At 36.2% G+C, this 15706-nt stretch overlaps 1 protein-coding gene across 1 annotated transcript; it reads right to left on the bottom strand.

The window, feature by feature from the left end:
- Positions 1-1449: 1449 nt before the first annotated feature.
- Positions 1450-15667, bottom strand: CDC45 (cell division cycle 45). Its single transcript, XM_040603153.1, has 19 exons — positions 15181-15667; positions 13996-14055; positions 13620-13712; positions 13024-13161; positions 12285-12428; positions 11245-11300; positions 10592-10640; positions 9865-9926; positions 9441-9491; positions 8539-8658; positions 8023-8154; positions 7530-7628; positions 7118-7279; positions 6779-6917; positions 6336-6419; positions 5134-5252; positions 4582-4658; positions 3770-3836; positions 1450-2621 (listed from the first exon to the last, which is right to left on the bottom strand). The coding sequence occupies exons 1-18, from the start codon at positions 15229-15231 to the stop codon at positions 3772-3774; spliced, it is 1701 nt and encodes a 566-aa protein (XP_040459087.1). The 5' UTR covers positions 15232-15667; the 3' UTR covers positions 1450-2621; positions 3770-3771.
- Between the last annotated feature and the right edge of the window lie 39 nt (positions 15668-15706).

The raw sequence follows: 15706 nt of genomic DNA on the forward strand, positions 1-15706 counted from the left end.
ACTTCCTTTTCACATAGCAGTCAGCATTCCTGACTGATTTCAGGCCACATTTGGATGCTCTAGGGATTGGTTCAACAGCTGATCAGTTCTAAAATTTGCAAAAGCATTCCTGGCAACTCCAGTAGACCTTGGGAAAACTAGAACCTTAAAAACCACCAAAGACCAAAAAGCAATAAAGGAGGAAACAAGGGAAGCTTATTCTCCATGTAATAGATCCAACAGCTTGAAGCTTACACATCTTTTGGAGGTCAAAGAACCTGCCAGTAAAGCAATTACCAACACATCATAAACAACTACAACCACTATAAAAACTAGTTCCCATTTCTCATGCTTTCAGCACGATGCAATGTGCCGAAGCTAAAGGGTGCATGCGCCTGAAAATTTGTCCATTTTTCAAGATTGTGAGAGTCACCTACTAAAACACACAAACACTCCCCCCCCCCTTCCAATTTCATTGCAACACAAGATCTGTGTTTATCACAACAGCAGGAAAAAGTGGTAGCAGAACCCAAGCATGCCCTGAAAGGGAAATTGAGTAAATACATAGAAGTTCCAGGAGAGGGACAGGGGATACAACAGCAATAAGACAACTGATGAGGTGAGATGAAGAGGTTCACACAGAGATTCTAATGAGCAGGTGGAGGAAATAAAACAGGAAAACCAGACCCCCAAACAAGAAGATAAAAGCAATAGCTTGCTAAGGTACCCATCAAGACTATTCGATGTATTGAAAACATAAACACTAAATGTAGCTAAAACCAGAGATAGTAATTAAACTGAGATGTTACATGTCCATGCTTTTTGATGCCTTCCTCGTGGTTTTTTTTTCCCCTGTCTACAGGTTTGGTAGAAGGAGAAAACAGGGGATTTATTTGTTTGTTTAGGATTCCCTGATAGATGGCCACTGAACCACGAGTCAAAGATCCAGGATGTGCAAGACATTTTATGCATTTACTGAGCAAGCAAGTAGAAATTCAGTTTTACCCAGCACACATTATTAATTCTGTATTCATGAAGGTGGTCTTACATACTGGAGCACATTGTATTTACTGTTAAACATACCCATGTTTTTCTCTGATATTTACATCTAGAAGCATGAAAGCACTAACTATATGATAGAGCTGAACTAAAGTTACAGTCATTGAGTGCTGTGGAAATGACAGTGATTCTTTTGTGACAGATAAGTTTAAGATAAATTTCAGAAATTCACTTAACTCACTCAGCAGCTTGCAACTGAAAGATAAAGTGAAAATATTCAGAAGCGCACTTAAGTGTCACACATACTCCCAGCTTTTACATTGTCATCGTGGCTTGGCACTGGTATCAGTGTTCAAAAAACCAACAAACTTCAGTGTTTCCATTTCCAGAGACTTAAAGCACAGTAATCTACTTCAGATATGTAATAAAATTACTGTAAGCTGTGTACAGGCAAAACCCAAAGTACACTGGTAAGGGGGAAATACATTTATTGTCAATACTACCAAGTAAACATGCAAAACAAAAAGATGGCATTCTGTTTTATCTTAGAAGGTACAATTTTTTGGCCGTTGTAGCTTGGCACGGGGATTTTACTCAGATAAAATGACAATATTTAAAAAATAAATAACTTCTGTTTGAATAAAAAGATATAGTTTAATTAGCTTTACGTTTGCTACATTTAAACCACATTTAATATTAAATTAACCTATATTAAAATTCTGGACAAAGTATGTTGTGATGATACATAACCTTTACGCATTCATTATAATACATGAAAACATTGAAGTCACAGAGAATTCAAGCAACATTGCAAGAACAGAATTCCAAATGTACACATATACATAGCCACCCAATGCACAGCAAATTAAGCTTAACAAACCATACAATTTCCTATGGCAAAAGTGACATGAAATCTGTTATGGAACAAGATTGAGGATTAGACTCTTTCGAGGAAAGTTATTCCCAAAGCCAAGCTACAAGTGACAATACAGTATCACAATGCATGACGAAAAATGCTTTATCAACACCGAAATTCCCCTGATTTTTCATTTCGTATTTGGCAGTTACTCAGTACTTAGGTTTTAAGATTTTTAGGGGGTTTAAAATCCATCTCACAAAACAGCTGTTTCAGTTAAAGTACAAGACCACAACCTGATAGTACTAAAAAAGTTTCAACATTCTAGAACTTCAAGGAGATTCAGCAAGTTTCTTATATTAAAAAAAAAAAGCATTCAAGACAATTAAAAAAGAATATTTAAATGATAATATAATATAAAAATGGAACTTCTTCAAACCTATTTTTTTTGTTATTGGGCAATAACTATTCATTACAGGAACATGTCTACTAATAAAAGGTTTGACAAAAAGTCGTCCAATTTGCACATACTCCTGGTTGACAACTTTTGCCGTTACAAGGACGGGATATTTACAAACAAGCAGCATTCAGTGTCTGTGGGCCCTAAGGTTAAAATCCTTTTAACCTTCCAAGAGGCATAAAAACAACGGTCCAGGCCTGTAACGGTACATTTTAAGAAAAAGCAAGACAATACATCACCATTGCAGCACCATGAACTTTGGAACATCCAAAATCATTTCAGAGCACCTGATCCTCAGCTTCCAGCACAAGAAGCCAGAAAACACCACTGTGTAACAAGGACAGAAGACAAACTGAACAACCAGTATTCAGAGCGTAAAGAAAGAAACAAAAAGTAGAAATCTTGGAAGCCACGCATGACTATGCCATCTAACAAACAACAATTGCAGATACTGATCCACCGTTACAGAAGAAAAATTATAGCTTTGATAGCTTTTTGCAAAAAGCTAAGTCATATGTGATTTGGCTAGGACTACCAACATTTACAGACTGCTGTCGAATTCTTCACCTTATTTCTTTGCTTTTGTATATGTAGCGTAGAGATAATCTTGTCAGATTACTTTACATGTTAATACTAAACACCAAATCTTATCTAGACATGAAAAAGCCATAAGGTACTTTATATACTTGCAACCAGCCTCACAGATTGTCTGAACAGACTTTACAAAACAATTTAGCTGCCTCTTTGGGAGAAAGCAAGCTATTCCCACCCATCACTGCAGAACAGACACACACCCCCCCCCCTCCAATAAAAACATCATTTTCATCATTGAAAAGCAGTGAATATTTCAAGACAATTCCAGCAATTAGATCTACAGCAAAATCTGTCTTGCCCTAAAGTAGCTTAAAACAGACTTTGATCAAGTGGGAAGCTATAGTCACAACTACAAAAAAAAAATCTTAGAGCCCCATCTTTATTCCAGATAAAAACTACACACTAACATAGACTACAGCCTTAAGACTGTGAAACAAAAATGCAAATTCTACATTTGCATCAAAGCCAAGAATGGTATTACTATGGCCAAAATTCTATCTTCAGCTCAAACCAGCCATCATAATTAAAAGCCAGTAACAGTGTATCAGCTACAATTAGCTAATACCCCAATTTCTTTCACGACAGGAACTGCTGCTCCTTTTCCAGCTGAAGTTAAAAAGCCACAAGAAGTTAAGAACAGTGGAAGAGAAGCTTATGGATGATAAAACTTAAATAAATCTTTTAAGGAGGAAAAAACCCTAAAATTGCTTATACATTGTCTGCCTCCTCCCAAGAAGAAAACAATTGTCTTCATAAGAAACTCTTCAATTTATATTTTCACTAGATGTTGCCACATTTTCTTAGAACATTCTACAGATACTAACAGGCTAGTAACTTACTTGTAATTATTTTTTTAATTAATTCTCCTTATGCTGTCTTACCTTTAGGACAAGAGAGAAATGAGTGCATCCAGAAATTTGCTCCGGTCTTCTGTTTTCAATTCAATTACTAAAATATGAAATATTTTATTACAAGATGCAAATAACTGAAAGATATACCAGATAATCACACTTAAAGAATAATAATTGTGACTGTACTTATTTCTATTCTTAATCAACTTTAAGAAGCAAAAAGAGACACTACTTATTTGGACAATGCAAAGCACTTGCTCCTAGTTTTCAGTGAACTCAGGTCTCTAGGTGCTTACAACTTGATATAGCAGCCACTTTTAAAATCTAGGCATGTTTCTTTGTATGTTCAACATGCATATGTAAGCACTTATGTTAAAAACTGCCTTTTTTAAGCACGGACAAAGATAGGCAAATCTCATTGTACAAGTGCCTCATTTTTCAAACAGACAATAAAGAATGCATCTCGTAACATGAATACCATACTTTGGCTGCTAAATATAAAACCCATCACAGATAACCTCATAGATTTTACACTGAAGTGCACATATGAAAATCATTACCCCACGCATACGTACATCATCTCAAAAAGATACATAAGCCTGTGCTTGTATTAGTAGTTAATCATATCTGCACAAGACAACACTTCGAAAAAAGACTGACAAATAACATACTTTGTGTTATGCTAGGCTCAGGAATATTGTGTCACATACACACCCTCGATGTTTGCATCTAAGATACAGACAAATGACTATACTGTCTACAGTCATGCTTTATGGAGACTGCGTAAACACTGACCCCTAAAGGACTATTTGGTGAATGAAGCGATAGGCAGCATTACTCACTTGACATGTCAAAATGGTTATGTAAAGTCCTGGAACTGGTACTGTCCGCAGCTCTCTCAAATGCTCTTCCAAAAAAGCTAGAAGAGGAACAAAAAACCAAATAAGCATTACAGAAAAGGATAGATTTACTAAGCTAGAAACATGGAACATTTTCCTTGCTGAGAGTTGAAAATGTCTTCCAGATGTTTTTCATGTGCCTGGTATTCAACATGTACCTCGCTTATTCAAGCGCAAGAATCTTAACATTACAGGGTCTAAGAAATGAAGTCATGGGTCATATAGTGAACTACTGCCTTCTTGTAAGATAAAGAAATAGTTAAGAGGGAGAGGGGAAAAAAACCTTAACAACAAATTGCAAGGAAACTGCGGAACATCTGTATCCTCTCTCAAAATTTCTCATGCATACCATATGAAAAAGCATGTTTTTTAAGGAGGATACAATTCAAATCAACATATTCAGGGTTAAATAGGTACAGGAAAGACATATTTGCTTCAGAGACAGGAAAAGTCTATAGATAACCTTTAGGAAGAACTTTGAAACAATATGCTTACTTCTTTTTGTCAGAGCTCTCTGTCTCTGGAGGAATCCCCACCATGATCACAGTTCCCTGTTCAACATCCATTGGTGCAGCCATTACCAGTGGCAGCAATTTACAACGCTTGTTTTTTGTCTGGAAGTCAGAAAGACTGTTAGACAAAACTCAGGAAACAATTTAGTTTCAGCTTTGCATGTGAGATACTATTACAAATCTTAATTTAAGGATATCGCTATAATGCGGTTCAACAGAAGACTGTTTCTTTACACAATCTCTTAATCCCCTTCTTTCCTAGAGTAAAGTCACATTAAGGAAAAAAATTCAATTCTTTTCTCCAATCTTGCTTTCCATTGTAACATTGAAATTATGTGGGCAGACAAGATATGATTTACAGTAAAGAAAAAGCTCTTAAAAAAAACGCCACAAACAAAAAACCCCCACAAAACCAGAATTGCAGGTATGGGTATCTAAAAACATGGACCAGGTGGTTTTTTTTTTTTGCAAAAATCATTTTATATGAAATACAAAAGGTAAAACATTGACAAACACAGTCTTCACTAGAAATTATTTTCCCCTGTCATATTGTCTTATAGCACTAAGCATAAAGTTTAACAAGTTTTGTGATTTAATTAATAAAAAAATTCTTCATAATTACAGTAAACAAAATAGAAGCTTGCTTAAAGTGTTCTCTTCTTAAGGTAAATGTTTTGCAGCGAGTTTTAAAAATGCTGTCCTGGTCCTAGTGGCAAACTAGTTATTTATCACATCTGATTTTCAAAATGAGGACATAAAGATGCAATCTGGCAAAGACAGATCACCATAAATTTAATTTACAAATTTAGAAGAGCTCACTCTGAAGACACTTCTCAACCTTAATGAATTGTATCACTAATAGTACAAAAGATAAATGCAATTTAATTTCAGTTGTATTAGTTGTAAAGATCAGAGGATTTTACTTAAACAGACTCTTCAAAGTACACATTTAGTGATATGCTCCCTCAAAACTTACAAAATCACACAAAGGTTTTAGACAGTATCTTAGTAATGAAAATTTCCTAGAACAGCATTCACAGATGTGCTAAAATTATCCAACCAATTAACAGAAAAACATTACTAATATTTTCATATGTTTTTAATAATCGACTGCAAGTATCCAACAGAACAATAACAACTACATAGGCCAGAAGTTTGTTAGTCAGAAGCTTTTGATTTACTTACAGAGCAAACAAATGACTTGAGTAAGTATTTACTAAGCAGGCACAGAGACACTGGTTTGGAAAACAGTTTCACATCTGGTGTGCCCTAGGAAAAGAAGAATTATTTCAATTACAATCCAAGATGATTCTTCCATTTACTGAATTTTAGTATCTACTGAAAAGTCTAAAAGTTTTGTGTGGCTCAAACAACGCTGAACAAGAACCATTACGATATTAGTGTTTGAGCTCACCCACATGCCCCTTTGAGAGGGCTGAATCTTCCTTTGGGAAGTTCAGAGTAGATGTCAATATTGACCCATCAGAGGATAGCACAGTATAAATAAATAGGTTCTTCCTGATGGAGGCATTCTTATTCCATCAAGCAGTAAGGAAAACAGTGTTATTCAAGTTTGATATAGCCAAATATAACAGTCAAATGAGACAGCCAAAAACTAGAATTCTGACCTCCATGAGACAGCAATACAGAAAAGGCCCCTGAGAAATTACAAGGTTGGTGCAAATACAGCTGGCCACTGTCTGCTGAATGGCACGTAACTGCTTTTTGGCTAGGTCCAGTCCTTGGTGCAGTTTGTCCAGGTTACCCCTGCAACAGAAAGAATCAAAATAGACACTTTGATATAGAAATAAAGCTTTTCACATAGAAGTGAAATCTAAAAGCTATTCACAGGAATACTTTGATTGTTCTTCACTGACTTATCTAAAAGATGCATTGATCCTTCATAAGTAACCCATGTTGTTCCCTAAATAAAATTCTAAAAGAACAAAGAGATATATTTTCAGTACCTGGAGAGACTGTCCAAAGCTTTAATGAAATTAGTTGTTTCATGGCCCTCTTTCTCTATATTCTCCATGAGAGAAGCTGTTGCATAAACTATATCACTTGCTGAGAACTTGTTCTTAAAGCCAAAGTGAATGCTGAAGGTCTGAACTCTTAAATCTTTCATTCTGCAAAGCAAAATAAAAACAGTAAAGATTAACATTAGCAATATTATTACCAACACTGACCAGCCATCTCCTGAGTATGTTAGTGTTAAGAACATGAAGAGAAATCATACCTAACATTTGCATCAAGCCTAGTATTACTTCATCAACCTCAAACCATTTTTCAAACAAGATGCTACACCCTACTCATACAAAAATATTAACTGCATTGAAAAGTATTTTCAGATAAAGCATTTTATTTAGAACAATTTACCCAAACTTGTTTGCAGATTCTTCAATCATTTCCCGAAGATTTTCTTTCAAAGACATGTCCATGGAATTAAACTTCTGTTTCACTTGCTTCAAAGGCAAACTAAAAACAGAAGGAAAAAATACACTGATAGATATGCCAAAAGAAACAAATATTTTCCCTTCCTTTCATAAGTCTTTTTTAATATTAGATAATTTAGCAAGTTAAGTCTGACTACATTTGTTTATATTCTTTTTTCTTTAATGATTGAAGAGCAAATGTGAAAAAGCATAGGTTACATATTAATCTACTATTCCATAAAGGTATACACATGAAGTATTCTTTGTACACCAAGACACAAGCTGCGTAACTCAACTCTGACACTGCAAGCTACTGAGGGCCCCAAAATCATATTTAAAAACTAACAAGTTTACTCACAAGCTATATTCTCAATATTTTCCCACAATTCATTGAAACAAACGATCTTTTAATCGAGATCCAGATTTTTATAACTCACCCCATGTCAGCCAAAAACTCCTGGAGCCTCTTCTGCCCTTGTACGGACCAAAGCTTAAGGCTCGCAGAGGTATATGAAGTGTTACAGAGACTTTCATATAGAGACCAGTGCTGGTAAAGTGCCAGGCGCAGACTGAACAGGAGTTAGGGCTAATAATTATAAATACATGTATCATTTGAAGTTACAAATAGTAACAAAACCCGCCGAGCAGTAACTTAGTCTTCAGTTGCCCTTATATATTGCATTGTTGCACTGCATAAGACAGAGTTAGAAGCTGCATGTGCATGTAACACAAGACAAGCAACACTGACTTGTAACTCTCTGAAAGGTTAAGTTGAACCGAACTACATGAGCTGTTGAAGTAGGGATTCAGGTTCAACAAAACATCCACATTTCCATTTCTTTTAATTCCATTCTCAGCAGCAGAGATGGTGCTGGGATTTATTTCTTTTTCCTAGATAAAAACTGAACTGTGGTTTACAAAGTTCTTTTTCCCCAGACCTTATGCAAGGATACTCATACTCAAATGCTATTCGCATGCAATCGATTGACAGAGAATTTTCTTCATCCTCATTGCGGTGGTTATGGCGAGACACATGACGCTGTAGGATTCCAATATCAGTCACATACTTCATTCTTAAACAGAAACAAACCGTTAAATCACTTTCTTCCCCTGTATTTTTGTTCTTGATTATGAGAATATAAAAATGCTTCCTAAAGTTTACACATCGGTCAGTCAGCAGCCTGAAAAATGTAGATACACCTTTAAAAAAACCCAAATTGTTAAATAATATTTTGTTGATATTCAGCCATACACCCAGGCAACTGAAGCTAAAATAAAACCAATACAGAGACAGATTGACCAATGAAATTAATTAATTGCATTTATTTCCTTAAAAACATCAGTGTCTACTAACAATAGAACACCAGAATTAATGTCTACACACGTACTACTAGAAATCTGACAGTATCTAGAAGGAAATAAAAACAAGAAAAAAATATCTAAAACTTGTTAACTAGAACTATAAAGGAAGCTGGAGGATACAGAACATACACTTTTTTTCCTTCAATAAAACTATACCAAGCTTACGTTTATGTCAATGCTATTAAACACCAGTTCACAAAATTATAAACTAAAGTGAGTTTAAAAAAAATAGTATAAAGTGAGTGGTATAAAAGGAAAATACAGGTTTTTCTAATATATATTTCCATTTTTGGAAGGCATCAGATCACATTCAGTCATTAAGATATTTAATATCACTGTTTATTAATTATCCTGTGCTATACTAATTCCCATACATTTCCTGATCCCTATCAATTGCTATTAGTAACTCCTAAAAAAAAATAAATTTAAAAGATAGATTAATAAATAAAACATAATATTAACAAAAGTATATTTAAAAGAAAGTCTTTCTTACTGAGTGATTTTATCTTGGACCCATTGATCTGTCAGGCCAACAATAGCCCACCTAAAATTAGAAAGAAAAAAAGGGGGAGAAGTTAACAGAAAAAAAATTCCAGTACAGTATATTAAATTGTCTAAGCATGTAACAGAACAAGTCAGAAACACCATTTACCAACAATATGTAGAAGTTAATAACAAATATTATTCCCCCTTTAACAGATATACACATACAGCACCATCTTCCCTTTTTCCATGCAAAATCTGTTGGTTGCCTCTAATTCACACAGATGTGTCCTCCAATTCAAGACATACAAATTCAAGACTCACAAAATAAACTGGAACCTACTACTGAAATCAAATAGATTTGGGAAATCTTGCCTCTTTTTACTAAGGGTTTAAGCTTCTAGCCCTTATGAAAAATGGTAACGGAAACATACCACAACATGTCATTCAAATCTTTAGACATTATCCATGCCAGATCAAACATGACCATCGCAGACTACATGAGAGAAAAGCAAAAAGACAGGATAAATAAACACAATACCTTCACTTTGTTAAACAAATTTGCCAAGTACTAGCGTGTTACTAAAGCTCTACAAATCACACTTGTCTGACAATCTGCCAGTGTCTTACTCTGAGACACTAAGTAGAAAGAAAAATATCGTATACAGCTCTGCAAACCTGCATTACGTATAAAGCAGCACTTAACAAAGCATAATCAGGCAAGAGGCCAAATGACAGAAGGAACAGTTTGATATCTTAAGTGCTATGTTTGAAATATCCTGATACTTAGACATCAAATAACAGTTTTTGTTGTTAGTTCTGGTATGTCATTTTCCCCCACTGTTAACATCACATTCGCCACTGTGACTCAGTTGGCCATTGCCTGCCAGTCTACCAGTATTGTTTCTATGAAGTAATTAATCAACCATAAAATTGGATGTACACAACCAGAAAACATTAAACTGCTAAGTCAAACTACTTATACATATATGACATCTTATATATAACAATAAAATGTAAAAATCCCCAATATAACTATATTATCATAATGTATAAAATTGTTTGATTATTATAACATTGTATTAGATAGAACATTGAATATTGTCCAATTACTTTACTTGGCACATTGTGTTTTTACAGCAAATTACAGTTTATACTTACTGATGTCCCATGGTATTCATATTGCTCATAATCAAAAAGAATTTCTCTTCTGAAAAGGGGAAAAAAACCCACATTTCACTAAGTGGTGACCTGGTCATTGGATCCAATTAAAAATATATGCCAGGAGTTGTGAAATAATATTTAAATTTAATTTTTACAATTAATTAAAAAATTAAACTTGGGCTAAAAGCTGTTTTTCTGCAATTAGATTTTAGTAGTAACATGGAAAACATACTTAAATGTACTCGTAAAGCAAAAAAGAAACTAGCATTTGAGGAAGGATTTAATGAACTTTTCCTGTCTGATTTGCTCCTGCTCATTGCTATTGACAATAGCGGGACTGTAAAGGAAGAAAACAGAAACACAAATTTCACCCTAAGATAGACAAGATAAGAATACTGCAGCTACTTCAAGTGAAGCAATGCACCAGTTGCTACTCAAATTTATAAATTACTATGTACAGCTATTACCCATTTAAACATTTTATTTTTAGATAGTAAATATTTCTCTCTGCTTTCTGAATAATGTTAGAACTAAAGCATCCTGCAAATCAAGCAGTATATAGTATCATGTTTTTATATTCTCAACAAGATTTTAATCAAAGCAAAGAGAAAGAAGGATACAAGCAACATAAAAAACCCAGTTAAACACACCTGCGTGCTTCCCATTCTCGCCTTTGTCGTCTTTTCATTGTTCTCTCTATTACATCCTGTAAATTAATTTGGATATTGAAAAGCTAGAAAAAAACACTCTGGTAGATTAGCACCTATTCAGATACTTTAATGACTAAGTCTTAATCAAAAAGAAGAATGATTCCTGTTAGTAACATCTAATGACAAAAATATTACTATCAAATATTTTTCCAAGGAAAACACTTTTTATAAAGTCATGGCATCTTTCTGTGCTAGCATTTATTTAGCCCACCTTCACAAATAAGAAGCCCAGTACACAGTATTTTCAACACTAGCAACATTGCATCCTACCATTTCACAACATAAAAACGACACAGAGAAATAAAGATGAGATAATGAACTTCGGCGCAGAGCAGGGGGGAAGGCACTCACTGTATATTTAAGCTCCATAAATAGCATCATCAGCTTGAAAACTCCAACAAGTTAATATTTGTGAAATACTTAACAGATTTGAAAACAGCTTGTGTGTATGCTCTTTATAGATTTTCCTTTTAATTTCTGATATCTGCTTTTGCTGAATTAGCAACCTTTGTAGATTAGTAGGAAAAAACAAACACTCTTAGAATGCCTTTGCATTTAATTGTCTTTTAATATTGCTAGCTTCAAGCCTTTGCTTCCTTGTACAGTACAAATAGAAAATATGCTACAAATAACATATGGCAAATTAAGTTTTTTGTCTACCATAATATACTTCTGTTAGTTTACTGCTACAAGGACAGACAAAATGTATTGCTAACTTATTTTTGAGCTTCTACCTTCTCAAACAATTATTAGGAAAAAAAAAGTTTATATCTAAACAAGTTGTATTGCTAGACTGAAAAGCCCAGAGCACATGATCAGAGATGGATCTTTTTGGTTCACTGGTTACACAATGGCAGCATTACGCATAACCTAATCTTGGAACATAATTTTTAAAAATCATATGCCATTATGATGATGTAAAGTGCACGTAATAAGTGTTTTATTTTCCTTCTTTTCATAATAAAGTAGCAGAAACACACCTCTTGAAAACGTCTACGTTTTTCTGCAGGTTCTGACCCATCACTTTCATTCTCTGAGTCCTCTTCTTCATCCTCTTCATCTCTGAAGATATCATCATAAGCAGGAACATCAAGATCATCATCTTGTTTAACTAATAGCTTAATCTAGCAATAAAAAGGAAAGCTATTTAAAATAAAGTATCATATTTAGTGATTACAACACATTTCAAATGACCAAGAAGAATACTTCAGATGCTTAGTAAGAGAAACTAAAAATTCATTTTGGCTGTGATAGATTCCTGGCATAACAACAATATTGCTTTGTAATATAAAGACCACACTTATACAAAATTAAGAGTAAAAAATTTATTCCTTTGTTACAGCATTACTGAAAAAAATACAATTTTTTTTGTTTGTTGATGTTGTCAAATACTCTGTGCTTAATACTCAAATTCTAGGTGTTGCTAGATGCTGAGAGTACATGTTACATTCTGGAGGATGTTTATGCTCCAATTTGTAGCAGTTTGATTTATAGCAACAGGATTAACAGGTGCTTACTACTGACATCAGACTGCTAACGGTATATATTTTATTACTGAAAACAATTTTTTTCTGATTATGTACGTTACTACTGCAAATATCCATTAATACTGCTTCCTGACCTACTAGCTAACACTGCAAGCAGTTTTGCAAAACAAAGAAAAGCACTACACCACCCATCACAGTGTGAAGATTTTTATTGTGAAAGAAATGTATTTACCTGTGTGTCATTGTAAACATTCACTACATGGATAGGTCTGTGGCTGTCACATACGAAAAAAGAAACATCCTCTTCAGGCTGCAAGATCTCCAGAAGGTCAACGTTGGCACCGCAATTAATAAAAACAAAATATTTGAACTGCAACCAAAAGAAAAAAAGAAGAAAAAAAAGAGAATGCTTTTTACTTAAATTAGCAGGAAACTCAGAAAACGGGAAACGTCTTTACAAAACCTCCAAAGTAGTCATCATTGCAAAAACTTGTATTTCTGTTCTGATAGTTGATGTCTGAGGAGGAAAAAGAATTTCTAAGATACAACACCAAATTCAGGGATGTTGAACACCAAATATCACCACCTTTTGTATCTCAAAATGTGCGCAAATTTAATTTTACTCTATCAAAATTATAGCACATTAATTTGAGCTAATATAAAAAACCTGGCAAGTTTGTTATTGGTATGTTAACATTTAACCACTGTTTTGAGGTAACCAGTAATAATAATTAGTTTAAAAGCTGACATTTTAAGTTGGGGAAAGGGAAGAAGCGCCTATCTGTATAAGATGAGCTGCAATTTAAGAAGTTTCCAGTATTTTTTCACCTGATCTTTATGCTCAAGAAAGGCAGTTTCAAGTTCTTGCCATCCAGATACTGGGACGAGTGTATACTGCACATGATCACATTGAAACAAAGCCTGAAATGAAGCAAATGGCTGTTAGCAGAGATGAGGGAAAATTTCTTATACAGTGCTAGAATTCTACGTCATACTAATCTTAATTTTGAAGACATCTGAAATAACAAATCTACATGAACTCTGGGAGTATGACTTGCCAACGTGCAGTGTCATAACTCATGGAAAAATTAAGTTAGAAAACAGATTAAATCTTCACTCTTCCCTCAGTTCAAACCAATTAAAAGGATCTCAAAGCACTTATTCTTTTATTGTTAGCCTATAGTGATAATAAACAAAGACTTACTTGGAGTATTTTACAAGCACATAATGCATCAACATCTGAAGCAACAAGAAGTAGAACACGCTGCAAAAGTAACAGAGTAACAATATTAGCATAGGTATCAACGTGAAACATGTAGCTCACTGTGAGACCCGTAAAGTAAGAAATGTAGGCAGTGATCACAATAAGCATAAACCAGGATTGCTTTTGAATGGTCTCTGCAACCAAAATAAACCAATTTTTGTTCCTGTAAACATAAACAATCCCACATACCCAAAATACATCAGCTGCTTTGAGGAAACTAGTATTCAGAGTCCTACGAACCACACATAGTTCTAAAAGTTCAAAGCTGGTCAGCCCTACAACTATTTTCATCGCGTCTAGAAAGGCCTATGTTTTCAGTGTGGAATCTGGAACAAGTTTTACTGAAGAAAATCTGTAGCAAAAACAGGAGCAAGGCAACTCTTGAAATAGCCCTCGTTAAGGCAAACAAATTTATCTGGTGTCTTTTTCAGTGCTGGGGGTAGTGGTGGTGCTGAGATTTTGCTCACAGCTGGGGAAGGTGAGGGAAATGCTTTCAATTGCACAGTCTATAATACAGTTTCACAGGTAGAAATGCTAAAAAAATACCCAACAGAAGCTTTATCACTTTAGTGTACACATCCACTCTGAACAAAGCTAGGCAAACTGTGGGTTAAAAATGAAAGTAGCCCACCAGACCTGCGACAAGAAACCCTGCAAAAGAAACCTCAAAGACGGAATGCAAGACTCGGTGTCGGAGGAAAAAAAAACACACCATCAAACCTGTTAAAAAATATAAAGGAGGAAAACAAATCTAGAGGTGTCTTGGTTGAACAAAGCTCCACAAGAATACCTGAAGTACTTGGGTACTGTATTGGATTTGGAGTCGAACTGTCTGGGCTGGCGGGCAGGACCGCGGCCCTCACCGCGACCCGGGGCCTTCTGTCCGCACGCCGGCGGCGTTCCGGCAGCCCCGGGGACGCGGGCACCCCACCCCCGCCGCCCCCCGAGGAGCGCAGCGTCTCAGCCGCCGCCGCCACCCCCACAGCGGGCCCCTACTCCGCTCCCCGAGGCGGCCGGAACCGGTACAGCCCCAAGGGGAGCGGACTGAGGCAGATAGCTCCGCCCGCCGCCGGGACGTCCCGGGGTGTCACCGCTCCCTCCCTGGCCGCGACCAGCTGCCCGTACCTGGCTGACAATCACATCGTAAAACTCCCGACGGCAGTCAGAGACGAACATGGCGGCGGCAACCAAGCGGCGGCGGAACAGCGACAACCTCGGCCCGCCCTCACTCAAACTGGGCGCCAAATCACTACCCCTTCCTATTGGTCTACTCGTCACGGTACGCGGGCCAATGGAAAAGCGGCTGTCTCTTCTTCGCAGAGCGGATTGGGCGAACTGCACAACTCGTTCCGAGTTTTCGCCAATGGGATTGGGAGAAAGGAGTAGCAACACGTGTGGCTAGCCAATCCCAGGAGCATCTCAGCTGGAAGCACCGTATCGGTTTTTGTTGCTATGTCCGCCATCTTTGCCGCGGGCGAATTGTTTGTTTTGCCCTTTACGTGAGTCCGGCGAAGGGGCGGTGGGGGCCGCATCAACACTCTGTGACTGAAGAGGGGCCAAGCGGCCAGAAAAGCCTCCCACAACGGCCACATCGGCAGAGCCGTCACCACCCCTTCTGCCCTCACACGAAATGGCTACCGAGGGGGGCGGG

This window comes from Falco naumanni, chromosome 1 (assembly GCF_017639655.2).
Source record: "Falco naumanni isolate bFalNau1 chromosome 1, bFalNau1.pat, whole genome shotgun sequence".
In the NCBI taxonomy this organism is placed as follows: Eukaryota; Metazoa; Chordata; class Aves; order Falconiformes; family Falconidae; genus Falco; species Falco naumanni.